Source organism: Phacochoerus africanus, chromosome 1, assembly GCF_016906955.1.
Source record: "Phacochoerus africanus isolate WHEZ1 chromosome 1, ROS_Pafr_v1, whole genome shotgun sequence".
Taxonomy (NCBI): domain Eukaryota; kingdom Metazoa; phylum Chordata; class Mammalia; order Artiodactyla; family Suidae; genus Phacochoerus; species Phacochoerus africanus.
In genome coordinates, this window is record NC_062544.1 from 166,748,819 (window position 1) to 166,774,107 (window position 25,289).

Genomic DNA, 25,289 nt, shown 5'->3' on the forward strand with positions numbered 1-25,289 from the left:
ACTACTACCAATACTGATACTAATAATAATGCCTACCATGTAGATATGATTAATTCTTTTAATCTATGTACACAGCTATATCCATTTTATATTTAAATACGCTGCCCAAAATAAATGGCAACACCTAGATTTGAACCCAGATGGCCTGGCTCCAAAGCCTGTGTCTATAATTGCTGTACAATACTGTGTCCTATAATCTGTTTGAAGTTTAACAGGATCCCTCTGGTTGCTATGACTGAAAGAGGTCAAGGGTTAAATCAGGGAGCCTGACTGGGAAAAACAATAATCTGGGCCATGGTGATATGAACCAAGAAGTAGCAGTAAAGAAGGTAAAAAATAACCAGTCTGGAAATGTTTTGAAAGTAGATTAAAAAAGACTGACTGATATATTAAATGTGGGTTTGTGGGAAAGTGGTAAAGGACTTCAAGATTACATAATAAGACTAACCTTAAAAGATTAGTCTGCTGTATGGGCAAAACGGTAAGAAAATACTTAAATCAAGACCAATTACTGTGACCTTCCAGATAATAAAAAATCTAAATGCCACATTCCCTGTCCTGAAGGGGATACAGACCTTATAACTTCTCTTTTGTTGATACTTACTTGCTCCTGGAGGAGTTACAGACCCCGACTATCAGACAACCTGAATGCAGATGAAATGGTTTGTTTTAATACATAAACAAGATAATGGCTGAGCTCTTCCTAAAATGTAAAGTGCTTCTGTTCTTAATAATAATGTATTTAGATTTTCATTGGTTTTTAGGGAGAAATCAATCTGTAGAAGTTTTCTCCTTCTTTTAAATCTATTTTTGCAGAATAAGTTAGCCATACTTGCACATTCCTGTATAAATGCCATCACTTTAAGTCATTATTAAGAAATGTGTTACAGGATTAGAACATGTTTGGAGAAAAGCAACTGGAGAAAAGAAATATCAGCTGCTGGGAAAGAGCATTGTTAGAGGAAGGTCACCGTGAAAGACTGATCCTTCTCTCCCTCTCTCTTTGCCAGTCGCCTATACAATCATATTCAATTAATACCTAGAACACATTCAGACAACACATTAGAAATGAATGGCTCACCCACTGGTTCTTCAAAAAGAACAGAAACATAGCAAGGCATGAAGTAGTCATAAACAAGATACACATTTAAAGCAGATGTTTATAAAATAGCTCCCTTTTGAACACAATCTAATCTTAGAAGTATAAACCCAGCTGGGGGCTGGATACTCCTATATACTGGGTCAGGGTGTATCTGAATGAGTCAGCAGCTGATTCAGGGACCCTGTGCCTACACAGCAGGAAAAAAAATTCCCTGGTTGGAAAGTTCAGCCAGTGTCACAGGGGGCCAGCTGCTGTGAGAATTCCTCAAAAACCCAAGTTCTGGGAATTCCTGCCATGGCTCAGCAGTAACAAACCCAACTAGTATCCATGACAATGCAGGTTCTATCCCTAGCCTCGCTCATTGAGTTAAGGATCCGGCATTGTCCTGAGCTGTGGCACAGATCACAAACGTGGCTTGGATCTGGTGTTACTGTGGCTGTGGTGTAGGCCAGAAGATGCAGCTATGATTCTACCCCTAGCCTGGGAACTTCCATATACCTTGGGTGCAGCCCTAAAAGGAAAAAAAATAAAAATCCAAGTTCACAAGAAGCCTCTACATTCCAGAATGAAAGAAGACATTCCCACTGCTGACAGCATCCTGGCATGACTCATCAGAGAACTGCTCCCCCCGGTGGAGTCTTATTTCACTGGGACCTAAAAGCAGGTATAAGCCTTCAGTATGTCTTAGCATCGAGAACCTCTCCAACCCTCCTCATTTCCTCTGAATTCTGAGATTTCTCAAAGTAGAAGAAAACTCACAATAACATCATAAACTGGTATATTATTAAATATATATTTATTAAATATATGTTTGTTAAATATACATATATATATGTACACACACACCTCAAAGAATCTGGATTAAATGACACAGTGTATGATATTTTTTCAGAAATATACAATGTGTCTTAAAGCAAGAAGATTTCTCAAATTCACAGATTACTCTTTCTTAGCATTTTTAGTCATTGAGAATTCCAGTCAATTAAGCTGTGCAGTCTCTGATCTTTCTCTAAACAATTTTTAATAGAAATCATTGTATAAAATACTATAATTAAGCAAAGAATATCAAATAAATTTAACCTCTTCCTGGTGCTTCATGATTTTTTACTGTACCTTCCAGTGAAGGTAATGTGGTAATTTCCCCAAATGCATTCTACATAGTAACTTATCCCCATAATGAGTGGGTTAGAACAATGTTTTCCACATGCTGGTCTACAATGTCAGAATGCCTGCTTCTATCAATAACACAGCATGTTTCTCCAGTGACTGACTGTCCCTTTGTAATTTTTATAACATACTATGTATGCAGAGATAGAAAACTCATTTGTTCATACTGTGTATTAAGTAAAGTCAGTAAATGTTTTTCCTACCTTTAATCATAAGCAATAAAAAGAAATAGCTGGAGGTTTTGATTAAATTATGGCCAAAAAAAGTACAAAGTTAACTACATTAAATTTAAAATTGCTGTATAAATGTTCACCAATAATAAAATGATCACTACCACATGAAGCCTTTATATTTATCTTGCAGCTTACTTAAATTCTATATACTCCCTAGATGCAGTCTGCAAAATAACACCTAACATTAGGAAGAAAAGTCAGGGTGACTGCAAACATTCTCAGGCTGAGGTAGTGAAAAGTATCTCAGGCTTCCATGGTATTTGGTGAAAAACTGTGTTTCTCTGATAATTATTAGAATGGCATGGAAAAAATTCAAAGCTCCTTCTGGGGAAGAAGACACACACACACACACACACACACACACACACATCCTACCTACAAATTCTTCTGCAAAATAAAACAAGTCGTATTTGACCAGAAGAGAAATCCCTAGATATATAAACTCCATATCCTTCATCCTTTAGAAGATATAATTTTGAATCCTGCATATATCAATCATAGCCACCTAATGAGCCCCGGGCTAACCTCAGACCAATGAATCCTTCAGAATCTCTGGGTTCTTCTTACTTCCCCTTTCAGAGAGGTAGGTCACTGGATTCAGAGAGAAATGCTTGTTCACTAAAGAAGCAACACAGAGGCAGGGGAAGAAGAAAATATCAGCCTATGATGGGGAAAAGGAGCCCCCAACCCCCACCCCGGAACCCCAGGCCTTAGGAGTTTATATTCCTTAACTACAGATTCAAGTCCTGACTCTACTCTGCCCTTTGAACCCTGTAAACAATCCTCAATGGCTTTCATCTTCATTCTTTCAACAAATAGTTACTGACCATTCTCTGTGAACCAGGCACTGTGCTAAATGTTAAGAGATGCAATGGTAAAAAAGCAAACACTAGAATCAAGGATAATCTAAACTCCAGGAGCAAATGTATCCCCAACTCCTAGTTGACACACAGCAGGCGATCCATCAGTAGTTTTGGAGGAATCAATCACTGTCTTTGTGAATCTTACAATATGGGGGGGGGGCACAAATCATAAGCAAATAATTCCAAAGATAAGTACAAATGGAAATTGTAGTAAATGTTAAGAATGAATTTAAAACAACAATGAGGTGAGAGATGATAACAAAGGAAGCTATTTTAAATTGGAAGGTTAAGGAACCTGAGGAATTAGATTAAAACTGAATCCTGAAGGAAAGATGAGTTCAGGTGAAGAAATGTGCTGTTTGCATAAATGGGTGGAATTCAACATAATCCAGCAATAGCTGTGTCTCAGGGGCGCCCTCTTTGTCATCTAGTCTGGGTCTCCTCTCTTCTATCCCGGAGAGTTAGAGGAATGGTAACGATGTTCCTTTATTATATCACTGTTCCTGTCAGAAAAGCAACTAACTACTAAGTTATAATTTAACACGATTCCTTCCTTACTTTTCAAAAAGAGAAAGAAAATATGTCCATTTGAAAGTAACTCTAAATAAACCATGACTGAAGCTAAAACTTATTGTTATTTAACTTTCTTCATTAAAAGAAGTAAATTTTTCTAAACAAATTTTTGGCTCCTAAACTGATATTTTCTTTTTCCAGTAAATAGACAATTATATAACCCAACAAGTTTCCATGTTTGATTCAATTAGCCAGATGGTTTAGTGCCAAATTCACTGTCCAGCTGTACCAAACTATCCCCTCTTGATGCTGGCCTCTACTATTTTTTTCCTTTCTTTACTTATTAATTTTCAGCCTTTTTCCTATTTTTCTTTCCCCATCTGCTAAGAGGGGCCTATCTCAGAATCACTAGGGACATTTTTCCAGCTACAGGGTAGGTGCATTTTTATCCAAAGGAGGGTCAGTAAAAACCCTACAAAACCTAAACCTCACATATCACAAGATTAATTTTCCCACTGAACTAATGAAAGCAGGGGGGTGAGGGGAGGATTCTCTGGGCACATAAACCTCCCAGCGCTTGTCTTTAAACATAAGTTAAACATAATGAATAACAAACAATAAAAGCTAAATTCATGATAAAGCTCTTTAATTAATAGACTGCATCAAATTATAAGAGAGGGGCATGGTCAGCGCATTTCATTCTCCTGTCAAAGCAAAGGAGCCAGTGCCTTAATGCAAAACACAACTGAGTCAGGGACATACTTTGACAGCACTGAACCAACAGACATGAAGCCAGAGTCGTCCCCCCGCCCCCCACATTGGCTTCCATCTTACTTGCTTTGGTTACATGACCATTCCCGCAAATTTAAAAACCTGCTTCAGGGTGCTCTGTAATTTTTCGGCACTTAAACCACCATTTTGCAGAGTGCTGGCTTCCAAACTTACAGCTCAGTGGATCACAGCAGCTGTTTTGGCCCTCTTCCTAGAGTTTCACACCCTGACTTCCCTTGAAAAATTTTTGCTACAGGAGCCTGTTTTTCAGCACTCACACTCTACTGAATAAACGCCTCTGTAATAACATTTAAATTACAAAGAAAGACTATAAATTTTAATAACGGTGATTATTAAAATAACTGCACAATAATCACCAAAATCCTTCCCAAGGAAGTTTTAACCCATGTAAACAAAGAGGGAGAATATAAAGAATGTCAGGTAGAGCTATTTCTAATGGATGTAAGGCTACAGCAAATTTAAATCTTTGGCATGCAAAATGTTAACGCCTCAGTTCCCCTCACATTCCCCAACAAATCCATCTGCGATTCCACCAGCTAGACAGAAGCCAGACTCCCAGACCCACCACCTCTGCAAATGGCCTGTGTGACTGGACACCCTCACCTCTTCCCTGGATACCGAAATGGCCTGCTCAGGGATCTCCCCACACCCACCCCTGCCCACTTCAATCTTCTCTACACAGCCGCCAGGACAACATGATTACAGTTCTGCCCCTTCAGGGCTACCACGTATAGCCGAGCAGCTGTACTGCACACAGCCACCCAGCAGAGAAGCCGAAGGGGAGACACCAAGCCCAACTCCATTCATAGGTACTAATTCACAGGTCTTCAAATTCACAAAATCTTGTCTCTTTTTTGCCTCAAAATAGTCCCCTTCTTGTTCTCAATAAACTCCAAACTCCACACTCTGTATCATAGCCTCAAAATTCCTAAGTGATCTGGTCCTGTCTTTCTGATCTCCTGGAGCACCAGGCCCTCCCTGACCTCCAAAAGCACATAGGAAAACTTGCTGCTCCAGGGACACATCAAGCATATTCTAAGCTCAAGGCACTTGCCCCTGTGATCCCTGCTGCCTGTAACACTCGCTCTTCTCCCAGGAAACACTCCTCTATTCAGGTCTGCGCTCAAATGTCACCAATATAAAAAGCCTTCCGTGAAAGCAGCACCTAGAATGGCATTTCCAGCCTCAGCACGCTTGCCCCAAACATCATTTACTTTTCTTAATACTTGCATCCACTGGATACATCTGTTTGTTGTCCTTTCTCATTCCACTTAAATATACACTCCATTGATACGAATATGCTAACTCACAGAAGAAATAGCAGTGACTAAAAAAAAAAGCTTTTATTTTGGCAAGTAAAGAAGTAAATCATAGCACATTTAAGAAATAAAAAAGGGGGCTAAAGAGAAGCAAACCTTACTTTCTTCTAATAACTAGAAAAGATTCTCTAAAAAGCAATGCCGCAGAGAATTTCATTCTGTAGACCCTCTGGTACCTGGTTAGGGGAGATGACAACCCATACAACTTTGTGGAAAGCAACTCAAGGATATGGAACAAGAGGTAAGAGTTTATATCCTTTGATTTCAATATTCTGACCTATCCTGTAAAAAGAGAAACCCAAACTCATTTTTGAGAACATCCCTACAAAATTATTTCTGTTAGCACAAAATAGCAAACTATGTAACCATTATTGTTACATATTAGATATTGTTATATATCCAATAACAGGAGAGTGGTTATAAAAATTAAGGGATATCCCATAACAGAAAGTCAAAATGCTACTTAAAAATCAGGACTTGAAGACTATTTGAGGTCATGGGAAAATACTTACAATATAATGCTTTATCAAAAATGTAAAATACAAAATTATCTCTTTATGCTTGCCAATACGTCTATGTATCTTAATTTTATAAAGAAAATATATGAGGATATATGAGGAAAAAATATTACAACATTTTACATTGTTTACTAATGATAGTGGGATCATGAACGAGTTTAATTTATTCTTAAACATCTTCATTTTCAGTTATAAGTATTTATTTCCATTGTAATCAGAAATGCAATTTTTAAATGAAGTGATACCATTTTCATGAAGTTTGTTACATTCTAGTTCTTACTGATTCCTACTGGTACTTCGCCATTTCTTACTAAAGCTTTCAGAATGACTTATGGGTAAAAAACATAATCAGAGAAGGCTAAACTGACTGCAAACTGGGCACATTTGGATGACATGTGCCCAATACACCAACACTGGGCATATGTTAGTGTATTGGGCACATGTCATCCAAATAAATCCAGGTTCACCAAAGATTCATTTTTATTTTCATCAAAAAGAAAGCAAAAATTTTTGAGGTATATCATTTTAAACACACACATATATACATACATGACTAAAAAGCTAAAATCCTTTTGGCAGCATATTAAACCTAACAGGAGATTATTACCCAAACCCATCCACTTCCAATCTAGTGTTGTTTGATCATTTTAGCATTGAAGTATATGGATTTATCACCTGGAACTGTCACAAACAATGAGCAAAACAAGTGTAATTTAAAATAAATGCACTGTATAGTTGGGAAGAAACTTCATTCAAGCAAAATGAAACACATTTGCATGTCCCAACTCTGAGTCTTTTTTTTTTTTTTTGCTTTTTAGGACTGCAACCATGGCATATGGAGGTTTACAGGCTAAGGGTCAAATCAGAGCTGTAGCTGCTGGCCACAGCTAAAGCCACACCAACACAGGATCCAAGCTGCATCTGTGACCTACACCACAGCTCACTGCAATGCCAGATCCTTAACCCACTGAGCAAGGCCAGGGATCGAACCTGCATCTTAATGGATGCTAGTCAGATTCGTTAACCACTGAGCCACGATGAGGACTCCCCAGTTCTAAGTACTTTTGAAAACCAACATTCTAATTCTTTTTTTTTCCACCTGTAGCATGTAGAAGTTCCTGGTCCATGGATCAAACCCAAGCCACGGTAGTGTCCCAAGCCACAGCAGTGACAAAACTGGATCCTTAATCCACTAAGCCACTGGGGAACTCTTGGATTTTGGGGGGTTTTTTTCGGGGGGGTGGGGTTTGGAGGATGATTTTGGCCAACATTCTAATTCTAATGCAAGGTAATATGCAGATGTGCTCTGCAAATGTTTCAGCCACAAGCTTATTTATAGCATCTGCTATGAGCAAAGAAACTACAAAAGTAAAAAAAGTGTTACATGAAAACCAAAATTTCAAATAAAAATAACTAAAAATAAATGTATGTTTATGAATTATAGTTATGGTGATCCACAAAGATTTGGAGTTTGGTTTTTTTATAGTTTTTCTTTCATGAATACTTAAGAAGTGGAGTCAAACAAAATCCTTCCTTCCTAAATGAGCCAGAATTTTTCCATTATCTCTTGACCTTCTCAAATTCCAGAAGCCTTGAGTAAGTGCAGTTGTTTCATCTCAGAAAAATCATTTTAGCCAGCTAAGTACTTACTGAAATTAATAGAGTGTTGTATAAGATGAAAGCACTAAAATATGAGAAAAAAAGTAGCTGAAAGTCAAAGAAACACTATAAAATGCTAATGAGAGATAAGCTGTACTACATTGTCCCTACATAAGCTATGATTCACTGGCCTAAAAATGGAGGACATGGAGAGATAAACTGCTATTACTTAGTCACCTCTATTTTATTGTTCTATTTCATTTTTCCATGAATATCTTCAGGAATTGTTCTTCTTGAAATTTGAGACAGAATTCAATAATCTTTAAACTTTATAACACACACCATGTTAACAAGCAGAGCATGTGTTTCATGGAACACTGAGCCCATACTTGCATGTCTGCTGTCAAAAAGACTTATAAATTTCTAAAATTACTGAATGATTTATCAAGCTTCAAGGAGAATAATTACTGAAGAAAGGCACGGAAAAAAAATAAATATTAAAGCTACATATCCCCAACTCCTTTGGAGCTAAGCTTCTAGATGAAAAGTATGTGTCCTTCCAGATGCATTCCTATGAAATTTGGAAGGCAGGTGGTTTTCCCATCTGCCATTTTTATTAGTAAATACGGTCAGGAAGATAGGTGGTTACCCTACCTCAGTGTTCTAGTCTTCCACTTTGTGAAAGGAGGGAGAGAGAGACAGACAGACACATAGATACTGGTAGAGGCAGTGGCTCAATTTCGCTTTCTAGGGTTCAGTCAGCAGCTTCATGTGTAGGAGGGGTTGGTGCAGACAGCTTTCTGATCCCAGGATTATTTATACTTACAGCAGCTATTTGTGTCTCAATAGTTCTAATGGAAGCCTCTTGCCTCCCCATTTGGGACTGAGGTAGAAAGTCCCTAGTCTGGTTAGCTCTCCTTGCTGTTCTAGCGTGAGTGCTGGAGGCTCAGCCCAAAGCCTACTCTTCCAGCCTTTCCAACAACTGTGTAAACCCATAATTATTTTTATTAAATCCCCTTCTACTCAAGGTATCTAGAATGACCTCTCTTTTCTGAACTGAATGCTAGCAAATGCAGGTGTCCACTCCCCTCATTAGTTGTGACTGAGGTGAGCCATACGCTATCTGACTATCCCTCCATAGGGCCTAAAGGCAAAACTCCAGAGGCTTGGAGTTCTGAGGCATAGAAATTCACAGACTTGGTACCAACCCAAAGAGATACTGTCTCTGTCCTCCTGCAGTTCAAAATCCAGCTTGAGAATATGAAGTTAGTTCACATGAAAAGACTGAGAATAACATACTAAATCCCTAATTAAGTAACAGATTATAAATTAGCAAATAATATTTCAGGAGTCCAATACGGAGGGGAGGACAAAAAACTAGGAGACACCTTGACTATACCACTTAATACCTCCAGATGCAGTTTCTTGGATTGGAGAAGCAGAAACAGTAGTGAGGGAAAGTATTAAAATAGATCATCTTTAGGAAAGTTTCCAGTTGGAAGAAGATGATTTTTGGAGAATACTATGGTAAAGTGTTATCAAAAAGAGATTTGCGAATGGCCTTAAAAGTGATAAGTAGGATTTTGACAGTGGGAAGAAACTGGAAAAACAGATAATGGTTTTTAAAAAAGATAAAAGCATGGTATCTTCACTAGATAATGACTCCAGTATGAATATCAAGTGAAAATTGGGAAATAATGATAAATATATTTGTTTTTTTGGGTTTTTTGGGTTTTTTTTTTTGTCTTTTTTGCTATTTCTTTGGGCTGCTCCCATGGCGTATAGAGGTTCCCAGGCTAGGGGTCTAATCGGAGCTGCAGCCCCTGGCCTACGCCAGAGCCACAGCAACACGGGATCCGAGCCACGTCTGCAACCTACACCACAGCTCACAGCAACACCGGATCCTTAACCCACTGAGCAAGGGCAGGGATCGAACCCGCAACCTCATGGTTCGTTAACCACTGCGCCACGACGGGAACTCCTGATAAATATATTTGGAAATAGGGAGGACATGGGAATTCTCTAAATAGGGCAGTGAAATTAGACAGGTGTCATCAGAGCAGAGCAGTTTCTCAATCTTAACTCTATTGATGTTTGGGGCCAAATAGCTCTCTCTTGCGGAGGGGGCATGCTGTGTATTATCAGATGTTTTAGCAGCAAGCCTGGTATCAACTCACAGGATGCCAGTAGCACCCACCACCCATGACAAAAATGTCTCCGGATATTACCATAGAGGGGGGTAAGGATGAGAAGGCAAAAAAAAAAAAAAGTTGAAAGTCACAGGACTTGAGAAAGAATAGTATGGAAAGATGAGGCAAGAAAACAACTTAAGAGGCAATTATAGCTATTTCATTCTGTGAGGTGTGCCCAGACCAGGAGTTGCAACACACAACAAATAGTGAAGAAGCCAGGAGGAAGGTATGGTGAACAGAAGCACACAAGTACCAGCTACAGGGGGAGCACCCCTCAGCCTCAGACAGCTGTGGCTGCCATGTGGAAAGGCGAATCCAGGGTCTCCAGACCTCCTCCTGACTCCACCTCACCCCAAAAGAAATAAAGTCCAGACTTTCAAGTAAAATTTCCTGATTTTAAAAACATAGGACTTCGTTCAAGTCTTCTGAAAAATAATAAGCAGACTGAATCTTACCCTCAAGCTGCCAGAGATCAACGGCCTAGATCTAAGGCGAGGATAGTCTGAGGGGACATTTAGGAGAATTCAGATCCTGATCAACCAAACCAACTGTAAAAATTTTAGACAGTGATGAGAAGAGGTGGCAAAAGTGAACTTGAATAAGTATTACATGATATGAAGGAACATTACTATTGAGTGTGACAACTGTTTTAAGATTATGTTTCTAAAAGGCCTCATCTGTTTGTGATATTTAATTACACACACACACACACACGCGCGCTTTCCACTATAATGGGTGAAACTCGACAAATCTGAATATCAAGAATAAATAAGAGAAACGAGGAAAAGTAAACAGAATTTTGAATTTGAGTAAGTAATTGAAGAACATCACCAAAGAGATGGCACCACTAAACTTACTATTAGTTCCTTTGGGTTCTCCTGGAAAAAGTTGTCTTTATATGTTAACATGCTAAAACTTATTTTCTATAATTCATTGACAGTCTGCACTTTTCTCTTATCAGAACACAAGAATTAATTCTACACATTTTATGTTCCACTTTAATACTAATTAGAACTATATCATTTAACAAATTTAGTTAGTTAGTAGCATTTATTGAGCAATTCTTGTTTGCAGACCCTGTGCTGAACCTTTTATTGGTATTATCACATTTAATCCTCAAATTGACACTAGGAGGCAATTACCATTATAAAGAAACTATGATTCAGAGAGATTAAGTAACTTATTCCCAGGACAATCAGCAAATAAGTGGCAGAGAGAGATTTAAATTCAGGCTGTCTTATTCTAAAATCCCATCCTCCTAGCCATTGTATCCTATACTGCCTTCCATCTTCCATCATCAGCACGCAAGCAAATCATGAACATCTGCTCTTAATTCATGTATCCCAGTAAGCCAGGCAAGCTCATACATATCTTTAACTCACATTTGGAGGTATCCAGCTCCCTTCCTGTATGGTGTACCTGCTCTGGCTATATCTAGAAAGCAAACATTCCCTTCTGGCCTTTGCAGTTGCCCTAATGTCTGAAAAGCAAACTAGTGTCTTCCTCAAATTCTTAATAATATATTCAGGATGAAAGTGGGACCAATACAGCTTTCCAAATAATTCAAAGCACAATGAACTTGCACTTCAATTTATCAGTAACACCAAGAAATGTGAAGCACCCGCTTACACCAAAGAACATATCCGTAGCTGGCACCACAGAGTCAGGGTCTAGGTTTCTGAACTTCTGCTGATCACCATGACAACCAGCTAATTCCTTCTAACCAAATGACAAAGCAAGTCCAGCAATACATACTGTCTTAGTGTGCATGTCCCACAGGACCTACGCACACTGGACTGCAGCCTGGGAAGCAGGCATGGTGAGAATGACTGGGATGTGCAGATGGTTCATATGAAATGCTATACCATCAATTGGCATCATCCAGGTAAATAAATTTCTTGTATGAAATTATTCAAACCCATATTTCTACTAGGGCATGTCCAATTTTACTTAAAGAAACTTCTTTTCTGCCAGCAGTTGAGGCAGTGGTACTTTCTGGTATTTTTTAATTAATTCCCTGAACCTATTCAAATCACCTATTGCATAATTTTCTAACATGCTTGTGAGCAATTTCATCTCCTACCCTCCACTTAACCTCCATCTCCCATCAGCTGTATATTCTGAAAAAGATGCATTTTTCAAAAGGATTTTCTATAATTCAGATATGCTTTAAACTCATTCAAATATGAATTATTCTGACCTTTTAAGTCATACCTTGCATCATCAAAGAATTTAAATCCAGTTTTAGAAAAGGAGATATAACTATCAGTTAAATGTCAATTATAGACACTTAAGTTTATAGTATGGTTTAAAATAAGCTCCTTAGTTTATCTTTTACCTCAACCTAAAAAAATCTTACCTACCCACTCAGCTATAAATTGGTGCTGTTTTTACTGATGTCGTAGAGCCATTCAATAACCTGTCGTAGAAGGTGGGCTTGGCTATTTAGGATTATATCCCCTACAGAAAAAAAACTCTATGCTTATACTTGAGAGATATTAGTGTATCAAGTACTTTATAATAACACAAAGGTTAATCATTTTAATACAACATATTTTTCTTTAAACTAACCTACTCTACAGGAGAAACATCTGATAATGTTTACTTGCTTATTCACTAAATCACAGTTAATCTCCAAAAACAACATCCAAACAAAATGGTTATTTTTGATAATCTTACACTTGAAAAAGTAACAACTGTATGTTTTCAAAATTAAGCCACCCTCTTCCCCATCCAATTATCTTCTTTGAACTGCTTCCTTCGATTTACATAAAATCCCTCTATAGGAAAAATAGCCAAAAAAAAAAAAAAAAGAGAGAGAGAGAAAAAAACATTGGGCACTACTACCACCTTCTCCAAGGTCTGGGTCAAAGACCATACACCACTTATTTGATATGCACCATTCTAGAGGTGCAAACACATGCAGAATAAATGTTACTGTGACAATGATCTGAGCAATATATTATTCAATATATCAGATAAAAAAGTATTTCTACTCTGTTCTCGAGTCTTAATAGTTACCTCCGTTGGAGTTCCCTTGTGGCTCAGCGGGTTACAAATCTGCTAGCATCCATAAGGATGCAGGTTCAATCCCTGACCTTGCTCAGTGGGTTAAGGATCTGGTGTTGCCATGAGCTGTGGTGTAGGTCGCATATGCAGTTCAGATCCTGAGTTGCTGTGGCTATGGAATAGGCTGGCAGCTGCAGCTCTAATTCAACCCTTAGCCTGGGAACCTTTGTATGCCACAGGTACAGCCCTAAAAACTTAAAAAAAAAAATTTACCTCTGTAGCTAGCAAATATAAATACACAATGCATACAAATACTTTTCTCCATGAGCTAAATTTCTTTTTATTTACTATGTTTCTAGTTTATTAAATTCAATCATATTTTTAAAATATTTAATGACTCTAAAAAGTAGATCTAGGTGTTTTGATAAGAGTTTCAGGAACAATTTGGAGGAGGACTTCTGGTTTTTAAATAGCATATTTCATTACAAAAATTATTTAATTTCTAAAGAGTTACCAAAGCATCATTTTTGTTAATCAATAGGACTTAAACAGTCAGGACTGAAACAGAGTAAAATAAACTTATTTTTTAAAACAGCTTACAATGTGTAAATATATTAAAGAGCATATGATTCTTCTCAGAAGATTGAAAGAGCTTCATATAAACACCAGATTGTTTTCTCCTCTCACATTAAAACACTTGGAATATTTTTAAATGTAAATTTAATTCTAGTCAGTCTTGGCCTTACCTTCTTACCTCTAAATCAAATGTTAATTAGGAAAAAAAAATATCAAAGCCTAAGTCCAGGTCCTGTTAGAATAACTAGAATACTAAAATACAAAACAACTTTGTATCTATGCTTCCTTTGGCCTAACAAATGTATTAACAGTAAATTCCCTCCAGACCTCTTTTCTAATTCCTGCAGCACTCTGTCTCCACTGCATACCCTGACATTTAGAATTCAAGAACCATCAAATAAGAGAGCTAAAGAGATCATAAGATATAAAGAAGTCTCAAGAGACAAGGTAATTGGCTCAAGGTTGATGAGTGGAAGGGTTAGAACTTAGATTGAGGTTTCAGAGGCCCAGAGGTTCATGCTCTTTCCCATAGGCCAGGTTTCACCATAAAAGCTGCTTTGATTTGTTCAGTTTTACATATGCATTATTTTCCCTGCAAGAATCTTAGAATTTCAATGTGGAACAGGAACTGAGCCTGATACATTTTGTTTGTCATGTTTTTTTCTATTCTTTCTCCATGGAAAACAACTCAGAACATAGATCAGCCGATCAATAAATGCTCATTGAATTAAATTTTGAAATATTGTCATACATCAGGATATTACGCAACAGGAACTATTCTTAGCAAGGATTTGTATCTAAAAGTTTTACTACTATTAAATACTGCTAGAAAAAAATATGTTCTAGAAGAATTTTTTAAGTTAATTAAATAAATTTATTTAAATGTAACATTCATTAAAGCAAATGTAAATTACTACTCAAAATCAAGAATTAAAGCAATACTGAAAGAGTTATGAGCAAAAATGCCTAAAAATTTACCCATTAAATGAAATAAATGGCTAGGGTTATGGTGATGGGTCGCTATGAAAACATAAAAACATATAATCCACCTAAGTCTAGAGAAAACACTGTTGAGTTCTCTACTATTCACACGCAATACTTCTGACCCCATACGTGTGTTTTTTCCCACGCCTGCCAATTCTGCCACACCAGCTAGGTGTCCTATAAGTCCACTCAATTCCACCAGAATTAGCACCGACCCCACAGGTAACAGGCTCAGCCCCACAAGACTGCCCATCACAAGCAGTTGGTCCTCAGGTTACCACAACTTCTGTCTGACCTGGTTACAAATCAAAGGTCCCCAAAACCCCATTGTGAGGTTCAGTAATTTGTTCGAGTGGCTCACAGATCAAGGAAAATAGCTGCCTTACTATTGCCAATTAATTACAAAAGATATTTTAAAGGATACAAATGAACAGGCAGATGAGATATATACAGCAAGGGCTGAAAGGGTCCACAAGGCAGGACCTGTCCCCATGGAGTTGGGGTGCACCACCTTCCTGGCTTGTGGATACATTCACTGATCCAGAAGCTCGCCAAACCCTGTATTTTAGGGATTTCTACAGAGGCTTCATCACATAGGCATAATGGATTAACAACTTATTTCGAAACCCTCTCCTTCTCCAGAAAATGGAGGGTAGGGCTGAAAGTTCCAAGCTTACAATCATGGCTTGGTCTTTCTAGTAACCAGCTCCCATCCAAGAGCCCACCAAGAATTGTTTCATTAGGATAAAAGATTCTATCATTCAGGAAGTTCCAAGGGATATAGGAACTCAGTGTCAGGCACTCCTATTACTCAGGAAATTACAAGGGTCTTAGAAGCTCTGTGTCAGGAACCAGGTTCAAAAGCCAAAATACTAGCAAAAATGGAGGGTAGAGGCCAAAATATATTTCACAGCCTACTAATACTTATCTACTCAAGGATTTCATGGGCTCCAGCCCTGAAGAAAAAGAGCTGGTTGTATAAAAGACAGTGGTGAGAAGTGAGGAGTGGGATGAAACAGTGGAAAAGGAAAAGCTGAGCAAGGACACATAACCCCAAGGATGTGCCAGGAATGCGAGTCTCTCACTTAAGTCGGAGTAGGGTAAGAACTCGAAGTCTCTACTTTGTAAGTCTGTTCCTTACTTTGCTTTGGTGGTTTTCCAGTTTGTGTTTTGTTTTGCCCTTGGTTACCTAGTAAAGTCTAAAAAATTCCAACACTGTTTAAACTAAACTAAGAAGAAAAGGAGAGTTGTCCCTCTCTAGACGTAGCCTACAGGAATTTCAGAGGCTCTGGATGAGCAAGACACTCTGGTCAGAGCTGTGGTGCCAGCTGGAGGCTGGAAAGACCTAGCCAGGCTAGCACAGGAGACGGAGACCTCAGAAGACAAGGAGCCTCAGAGCTGGCCTGGGCATGACTGGAAAATCCCATTGGAGGACCTGTTTGCCTTCTGCATAACAGCAAGTAAGAGTTCCCCAAGGATTGAATTAAAGAGGTCATTTTAGTCTACCTGCAAACTGTTAGCCAGTTTCTTCCCCCACCCAAAATTTTTAATTCTGTATTTACTTATTTTTTTTTTTTTTTTTGGCATGTGAAAATAGCTGCTGGTGTTGACCCAGCAAGAAAAAGATTAAATATTTAAAGAACCAGTTTGAGAATACATTTAAAAATTCTCAAAGTGACCAGCTCCCCTTCTAGCCATGTATGTAGCACAAGTAATTAGCATCCTAAGGACCCATAAAAGTTATAGCTTCAAACCAGTAAAACAGACTAATCAATGACAGAGCCTTGCTGATGGGACACTGGTTCTGTGTTGGGGCTCTCCAGTCACTGGAATTAAGATGCAGAGTTTCTGAGGCTTTTCCTGAACTATGTCCCAGAATCAGGAAGCTGTGACTGCCAGGTTTCCACACACTTCTTCTACTTGCTGCTGTGCCTGCAGACTGAAGCTGTGTGGCATGATGGATTTTCAGTGTCTCCTTAGTGTCCCTGAGCATCTGAGACTGACTGGGGCTGGTGATGACAGTGATAAAAATTGTGTGCCTGCAAGTTCCTTCCTGCCATAAGAATCTTTACCGTATGATGTCCACAGCATTAGTAGAGCAGAACCACAGTATTTCAATCAGAGGTAAATCCCTTCTCTTTCTCGTTAGAAAAAAACTTTAAAAATAGATAGGCAGTAACTAGAAAAATAAACAGAATTTTATATATATAACATTTATATATATATAATATATATATAACTTCTACTGTACATGGGTCACTTTGCTGTACAGCAGAAATTGGCAGAGCACTGCAAATCAATGATAATGGACAAAATAAATATCATAAAAAAGAAATAAAAAATAAATTAAAAAAATTGATAATGTAACCCTAAAGTAAATGAGTATATGATCAGTTAATGCAATACCACCAAGAGGTCTTATGTATCCAAAATAATAAAAGCAATATTAAAATCAATGTAACAAATAAGATTTTTTTTTTTTTTGCTTTTTGGAGCCACACCCATGGCATATGGAAGTTCCCAGGTTAGGGGTCAAATCGGAGCCAAAACTGCCAGCCTACACCACAGCAACATGGGATCCGAGCCACATCTGTGACCTATGCCACAGCTCACAGCAACACCGGATCCCTGACCCTCTGAGCAAGGCCAGGGATTGAACCTATATCTTCATGGATCCTAGTCTGATTTGTTTCCACTGCACCACAACGGGAACTCTACAAATGAGATTTAATTATAACTCTAGAACATTTTAGAACCTCAACCCCATGTTTGTTAGAAGCACTTTTCCTGACCATTTAGCCCCCTCATTTTAGCTGTTATGTCCTCCAAAAATCTTAATTGTATTAAAAGGTTTATAGAATATATTACTAGTAATAAGCATGTTCTTTGAATTTTATTGAAATTAAAATGTGAGTTTTTCCATTTCTAGTGGAGATTTTGATTATAAAGCAAAGATTGTCTACTCACTATTCATTTAGTTTTCTCCCTAATCAGACAAAATTTAATTCAACTCTATACAAACTAAACTTTAAGCCAAAATTTTTGTAGCAGAATGTAAATAGTAAACAAAATATATTTCCACACTAACAAATTAAGCATTTTCTCACATAATCACATCTTTTTAAAGAAATAAATGTAAAGGGGGAGATATACCCATGTTTCAATGGAAATAAAAAAAAATGACTGCTATTTTCCCAAAACTGCTACAGTATGCGACAAACACAATCAAGGCCTGAAAAAATACTTATGAATTAGTCGTAGGTGAATGCACTAACCTGAATTAGTTTTTTTTTAATGAAGAGATTTATATTTCAAAATAAATTTAAATTATTAACAGAAGTTAATTTCTTTCTTACAATACACAAAAGGAAATATGAAATTGAAATCTTCATCTGAGTATAAAAATAACATATCTCTACTCTTTGAATTTTGTTTTAAATAAAGTTATTCTGAATGGGAAACAGTAAAACTTATTTGAAGCTTCCGTATTTTTAAATTACAAACAGTATATGTTGAAGGAGCATTCTTGTGACACAGTTAATAGAGTAGTAATGAATTCAGCAGCTTTATTTCCAAACACAGGTTGCAAAATAAAAACCTTAAGATAGTAAGTAGCAAGTCAACTATACTTCAATTAAAAAAGATAGTAAGTAGCAATAAGCACAACAAATCACAATACACTATTTATAATTCTACTCCTTTGGATAACTAGTTCTTGGCTAACTAAAATCTCAATAGAGGAGTTCCTGTTTTGGCTCAGGATGCTAACTAGACACGTACTTTCATTGTACTCATGATAAAAAATGACCTATGCCACAACTTGCAGCAATGTTGGATCCTTAACCTAAGGGTTAAGAACCCAACTAGTATCCATGAGGATGTGGGTTTAATCCCTGGCCTCCCTCAGTCGGTTAAGGATCCAGCATTACTGCAAGTTGTGGCATAGGTCGCAGATGTGGCTCGGATCCAGCATTGCTGTGGCTGTGGTATAGCTGGCAGATGCAGCTCTGATTTGACCCCTACCCTGGGAATTTCCACATGCCACAGGCATGGCCCTAAAAAAACTCAATAGTTCTGAAAATCAGTTCTGTTATCACAAGAAATGCAATCAAGTAAAATGTAAAAAAAAGTATCTGTCACTTTAAAAGTCACCAATTCCTCAGTTTAGCCTGTTTTATAGCAATGGTTGAAGAATAAAAATACTCATTGATAAATGTGCTAATTACTTCCTCCTAGGAATTAAGCCACAAATTCATAACCAAGTTTCTAGACACTTCTAGAACACACAGAAGCACTAAAGAAGAAATACACATCTCCTTTCCAACCAGCCATCGGAGTGTTTTATTCATTTTTTATCATGAGTACACTGAAAGTACGTGTCTAGTTAGCATCAAGCACTGGGTTTAAAAAGATGTAACAGGAAAGCTCTATGTTTGAATTTAAAATGCCACAGGAATCACCAGCAAAGTCTAAAATGAAAAACAGCCCTTTCAAATGCCCAGAGCCAGCTGCTACTGTCCAGAATCTGGCTTTCCAAGACAGCAGCAAATCTGCATGAGACATCACTTAAGTGGGAACATCACTTCCTAAGGCAAGGGTCAGCAAAGGGTTTCTGTACAGGGCCAGAGAGTAGATAATGTAGAATTTGCAGGACATATAGCCTCTATGGCAACTATTCAACTCTACCTGGTAGCATCAAAGCTGCCATAGATAATAAGTTAATGAATGAATGTGGCTGTGAGCCAGTAAAACTTTATGGATCCTGAGGATGAGATTTCATATAACTTTCACATGTTACAGTGTGTTATTTTTCTTTTGATACTTTTCAGCCATTTGAAAATATAAAAACCATCATTTAGCTCACTGGCCATACAAAAGCAGGTAGCTGTTTACAGTCTACTAGATATGGCCCATGGGCCACAGTTTGTCACCCCTGCCAGGGCCCCAGCTTTCCTTCAGCCCCTGATTATCCCTTTCCCCTCCATTTACATAAACCTACAAATCAGTGCTCTTTCACAAAGCATCCTTTTTGCTCATTAGATCTCTGATGTCCTGTCTCTATTACTTTCCCATAAGTGCCAAAAGTCCAACAAAACAATAAAGGGGTCCAGAAAGACATGGAGTGTGGCCCGAAAAAGAAAGCACAAGCCCTTCTCTCACTGCGTTCGGCTATCTGCTCTTCTACAAGCAATACAACTATTCCAAATGAAAAGAAGGATCATGGTATTCAACCACCTGAAAGTATTTCTGTAGGTATGCTTTTATAATGAGCAGAAAATATAACTTATGGAGAAGAGATGCCAACAACCTGTTCAGAAACAAGGCCTTGCCTGATCTTTCTCTGATAAGTTTCTTAATCATGTTAGTATATGGGTCCCAAGGTAGAGGAAGGAAGCTCAGTGAATCTAGTTAAAACACTGGGAAAAGGAGCAATCTCATTGACTGCATGCCACTTTTCATAACTCTCTGGGTTGGCCTGAAACTCAACAAACATAAACTCAGAATCTTCTATGTGTTAAAAAAATAGGGAAGGTACTGTGAGGAGCACAAAAACAAATAAGACTCAATCTTTTACTCCAAAGAAATGTATAATTTATTAAACATAAGCACAAATCATACAAAGCAGGTATGATCTGTATAAACAAGTGCATTAAGAAGTCAGAAAGAGAGCCAAACAAAAGACAGTAAGGAGAATAATTTCTTAGGAGCTATATTTAAATAAAGAATTGAATTTCAAGGAGAAGAGGCAGACACAAATTTGAGAGAGCTGTATATGTAGATTTAGAATTGCAGAATATGCAGATTCTCAGTTCCACTAGTCATTATTAAATTGTTCTCCAAAGGTGCTGTGCTTCCATTAACAGTTTGAGACCTCTCATTCTCACAACCGTTGGTATACTTTTAAAATGCTTTAGTCAACATGATGGGTAGAAAAGGGTATCTTAATTTAATTTTCATTTCTGGTCCTCACATTCTCTAGAGTTGTTTCGAATGTCTATTTTTATAATACGAAAGACAGGCAGAGACTGGTTGTTTCATGTGGCTAGAGACCAGGACATAGAGGACAAGACTTCCTTTCTTCCTCCCAAAGTTTCCCTAGGACATTGGACTTTTCCTCTCCACCCTGTAAATTGCCAGTTTGCATCAACAGATAGGGAGAAATCTTTTCTTTCCTCCTAGAATGTGCCAGGGCAAATTAAAGAGTTTACAAATGAATATGGTTGAAAAACACCAGTCTGAACAGAAACATCCGAAACCATTTCCTCCATTTTTGCCTCAAACTTGGTTTCCACCCAATTTGGATTATGGAATAGTTAAGGTACCTTAAAAAACACAAAATGTTGATCCAGGTCTAGAGACCTGGTCACAAATGTTTGGCAGGAATACATTCAATCTTTTCCTTCTCTTACTGAAAAGACAAAAAAGCACAGGAGACATAATCAGGTTACGAATTTGATTTGCTGACACTCATTAGGAGGGTTTTGCCTCGAAAGCTCCCACAGAAATAAAATTTTAAGGAAAAATTCCTATAAAAGATTCTAGGAGAAAATGATTGTTTTTAACTAAATTCTTGTTTAGAATCTTTCCATGCTAAGTCTATTCCATGCTAAGAATAAAGTGGCAATCAAAAAGGAATGAACATAATTCATAGTATAGCAGAACTCTCAGTGAAAAGAACAAAAAGTAGTCTTCTTAACTCTGATTAATATATAGCATCAAAGCTAGGAAAAACTATATTCCAAAATTGATGAATGTGAACCAAACAGCACATTCCCTAGGCCAGTGGAAAAATGGAAAATTACTATAAATATATGCCTATTTAAAAATATAAAAATAAAGAGTTGCTATTATCAATCCAGTAACACCATAATGCCACATTGCCTCAAATATATGTCTAATCCAGCAGTTTTTCCAAACCTGGGTAATTGTGTTCCTCAAGAGACATATGGCTGTTTTTCATTTTGAGACATTTCTAATTTTCACACCTGGAGGAGGTACACCTGGCACCTAGTGGGTAGAGGTCAAGGATGCTGCTAAACATTGTACAATGGAGTTCTCTTGTGGCACAGAGGGTTAAGGATCCAGCATTGTCACTGTAGGTGCTCAGGGTGCTGCTGTGGCATGGGTTCAATCCCTGGCCCAGGAAGTTCCACAAGCCTTGGGCACAGCCAACAATTAAAACAAACAAAAAAACCAACCAAAAAAAAAAACATGGTACAAGTCACTGGACAGTCTCCAAAAATAAATAATTATCTGGCTCAAAATATAAATAGCCACAAAACCCTGGCCTAATCTATTTCTTCATAGCTAGCTTGGACATGGTGACAAACATAGGGGGTTGGAAATGACAAGAACTGTTAAAGACCTCTTACTAAGCGAGCTAGACAACTTAAGAGTTCTAAAGTTTGCTTGCTATTTACACAGATAAAGAAAAGTTTGTAATTTAGCAAGTTTGGGCTATAATATTTTAGAAAGAAAATGGAACACAGTCCCTGTTTCTCATATTACCAAGCACTGTGCCACCTATATTTACTATCTTATCACACCTATCTATACAACAGTTCATAATCAAACTGGCTACTGCTGGCTCCATCTATAACAAATTAATACTTTTCTGCATTTAGGTGATATATGAATTCCCCGTGCTATCTCAGCAAAACAAGTGCTCAGATTTCAGCAGCAAGTTTTATATGGTCATTTTTCTGAGGAAGGCATTTGTATCTGAAATTCCTCTCTCTAATGTTACAATCCATTAAAACTTTATGTCCCCCCAACTCTATGAAACAAAAGTCAGGTTAGGAAAGGAAGATGATTTTGAATGTAAACTTAAACACAGCTACAAAAAGATGACTTCTATTAAAAGTAAGGGCTGTTGGAGTTCCCACCTCACTGAGGAAGCAAGAGTTTAATGTCCCACCTGGCTAGCACAGTGTCTTAAAGGATCCCACATAGGTCGCAGCTGCAACTGGGATTCAGTCCCTTGCCCAGAGAACTTCCATATACCAAGGGCGAGGCCATAAAGTTAAAAAAAAAAAAAAAAGTAAAGGTTGTTGATAATGAAGTGAAATAAAATACAAAGGCTGAAGAGGTACCTCTAAAAGTAGCAAAGCCCTTAGAGGTTATTTTATTTCCCAGTAAGTTTCCTCAGGTGTTTCAACAAACAAAGTCATTTTATTCTGGAGATTCTTTTCAATGTTTCCATTTCCAAGTTTGCTGAAGGCGATTACGTGTCTATTTTCTCCATGTTACACTAAAAGAAAATTTTAAAGTTATGAAAAAAATTCAGTTCAAATTTCAAGGAACCACAAGGGGTTGAGAAACCCATTTTGAAGCCATCCACATATATCTGAGAGAAAGAAAAGTATCCTGTAACTGACAAAAATCTATCTGAATGCTGAAGTTTCTCCAGCTAACAAAGCAAGTACTGTTTGGCAGGAATGTAGAAAGATGGTCAACTTAGTCCACTGAAGTTTTCTGAAACACTTAACAGATGAAGACAAAACTACTGCTTACATGTATTAACTGGTTCTACACCAGATGTCAACTTCTGAATGTAAATTTTCATCCTGGCGCTTAAGCAAAATTCAAGCAGAAAGGCACCTATTTACTGCCCCCCTCAAAAAAGTAACAAAATGATTTAACAACAACAACAACAAAAAAATACAGCGCAAGGACATTTAAATGCAAGATCTAATTTCAGAGAGCATAGAATTAGAACACAAAATTGTAAAACCCTAAGGATATTTTACGTGCTGCAAACTGCAGCAAAGTATGTTTCGACCAACATGTGGTGAGACTCTCTTTAATCTTGCTAAATGTAAAACGTTTTGTTTTACATGAACTTGACTATTCACCGCAGTTCCAGCTTCTGAAAACATGAACCGGTACCAGGCTTAGGGAAAGGGTAGCTAAGGGGAGAAGCTGTGGACAGCTTCCCCTCCAAAGCCCCAAGGAGGAAAGCTGCAGCCAGAAGGTACTGGGTAGCCAAGCTGGCTTACTGAAAACAACCAAGGTTTTGAGCGTTGTTTTTGGCAGGAGGTAGGTGTTACCGGCTGCTTCCTAGGGCGCTGGAAGGAATGTGTCACCATCAATCAGAAAGTACACTGAGCCCGGTGTTTAAGTCACAGTGGGAGTACTGCCTTATCCAACAGGGATAAGTCATGCCAACCCCAGCAAAGGAGGAGAAAGGGAAGTTGCAGGAAAGGTGTTGGTACCTAACGACCTGCAAGACCCAAAGGAAACCCCGCTTCTGCAAAGAAAACTTTGTATGCCCTCGGGGTAATGAGAACTGCAAGAGCTTATCAGGGAGGATGCTCCCACACTTCCCCTCGGACCAGTACAGCCCGAGCGCAGTTCTGGGTAAGACCTCGGCGGTCCTGGGGAGGATGGACACCCACCCCACTCACCTCGGTGTCCTATGGAAGGTCAGGCTCCCACCAACTCGCCTCTGCGGGCCTGGGGAGGGCGGGCCCACCTCCATCTATTCACCTGGCAGGCCCCACGCGAAGGGCGGGTGGATGAATGAACCACCCATCCCTCCGAGCCTCACGGACAAGACGGCCGGCGGGAATGCTCACCTGTGGGGATGATGGAGGGTTTCTCGGAGTCTGCACCCAGGCAGGAATTCCAGGGCTGGAGCACCAGCACCACGAGCAGCAGCAGCTGCTGCGGCCTTATAGTGCACCACCCCATCTTCGGCCCCTCCAGGGCCCGCGCGGGCTCCAGCACCCGCACCGCCTCGCAGCGATCCACTTCTCGCGAGAGCCGGGACCCCTGGTCCGCACTGGCAGAGAGAGCGGGCGGGAGCTGGCAGGCTGAGTGCGTGCTGAGGACCCGCTGCCCACAGTAGGAGTGGCGCGGAAGGCGACGGAAAGCAAACGGTCTGGGAGGCGCAGAGCGGTGGGCGCCCAGGGCGCCGCGGACAACTTATAGGCTCCCCGAGGGGGAGGTGTCGGGGCGGGCCGCGCCCCGGCTATTGGCCGCCGGCTGACCCGCCGCGCCTCTGCGTGCACCGTGCGGTTGCCTCCGCTCGCCTTCCCCAGCCCTGCGTCTGGGATTGTTTGCACAAGGCCGACCTATTTAAAGAGCCGTTGGCTGCTACGTGTGGAGCCTCACGCAGAGATTCGGGTTGGAACCGGGAAGCGTGTACTTAAGTTTGGGAGTGGGCCTGGGACAGGGGGAGGAGACGCCGGGAGTCTGGTCGCCGGGCGGCGCTCCGCGCTCCCTTCTCCAGACTCTCCCAGCACGCGGAGCTACCCAGTAGCTTCAGAGGGTGCAGATCTGCCCTTCTTTGGATTAAGATCCACCCCTCAGTGCCGAAGTGACTGTAGATCCGCCGCAATCTTGGAATGGGACCCCACCAGAGAAGAAACTAGGGAAATGGAACCTCCCTACTCCCAACCCACCTTGTTAACTCAGGGG

The 25,289-nt window shown here is 39.1% G+C and overlaps 1 protein-coding gene across 2 annotated transcripts in view; it reads right to left on the minus strand.

The window, feature by feature from the left end:
- PLOD2 (procollagen-lysine,2-oxoglutarate 5-dioxygenase 2) overlaps positions 1-24,901 on the minus strand; it is a 111,496-nt gene extending 86,595 nt beyond the window's left edge. The window contains exon 1 of one of the 2 annotated variants that reach the window (XM_047784133.1): positions 24,446-24,901. In XM_047784133.1, the coding sequence (XP_047640089.1) occupies positions 24,446-24,560 (115 nt within the window). In that variant the 5' untranslated portion in view covers positions 24,561-24,901. The remainder of the gene's footprint in view (positions 1-24,445) is intronic. The other variant, XM_047784143.1, reaches the window with a different exon arrangement.
- Positions 24,902-25,289: the final 388 nt, after the last annotated feature.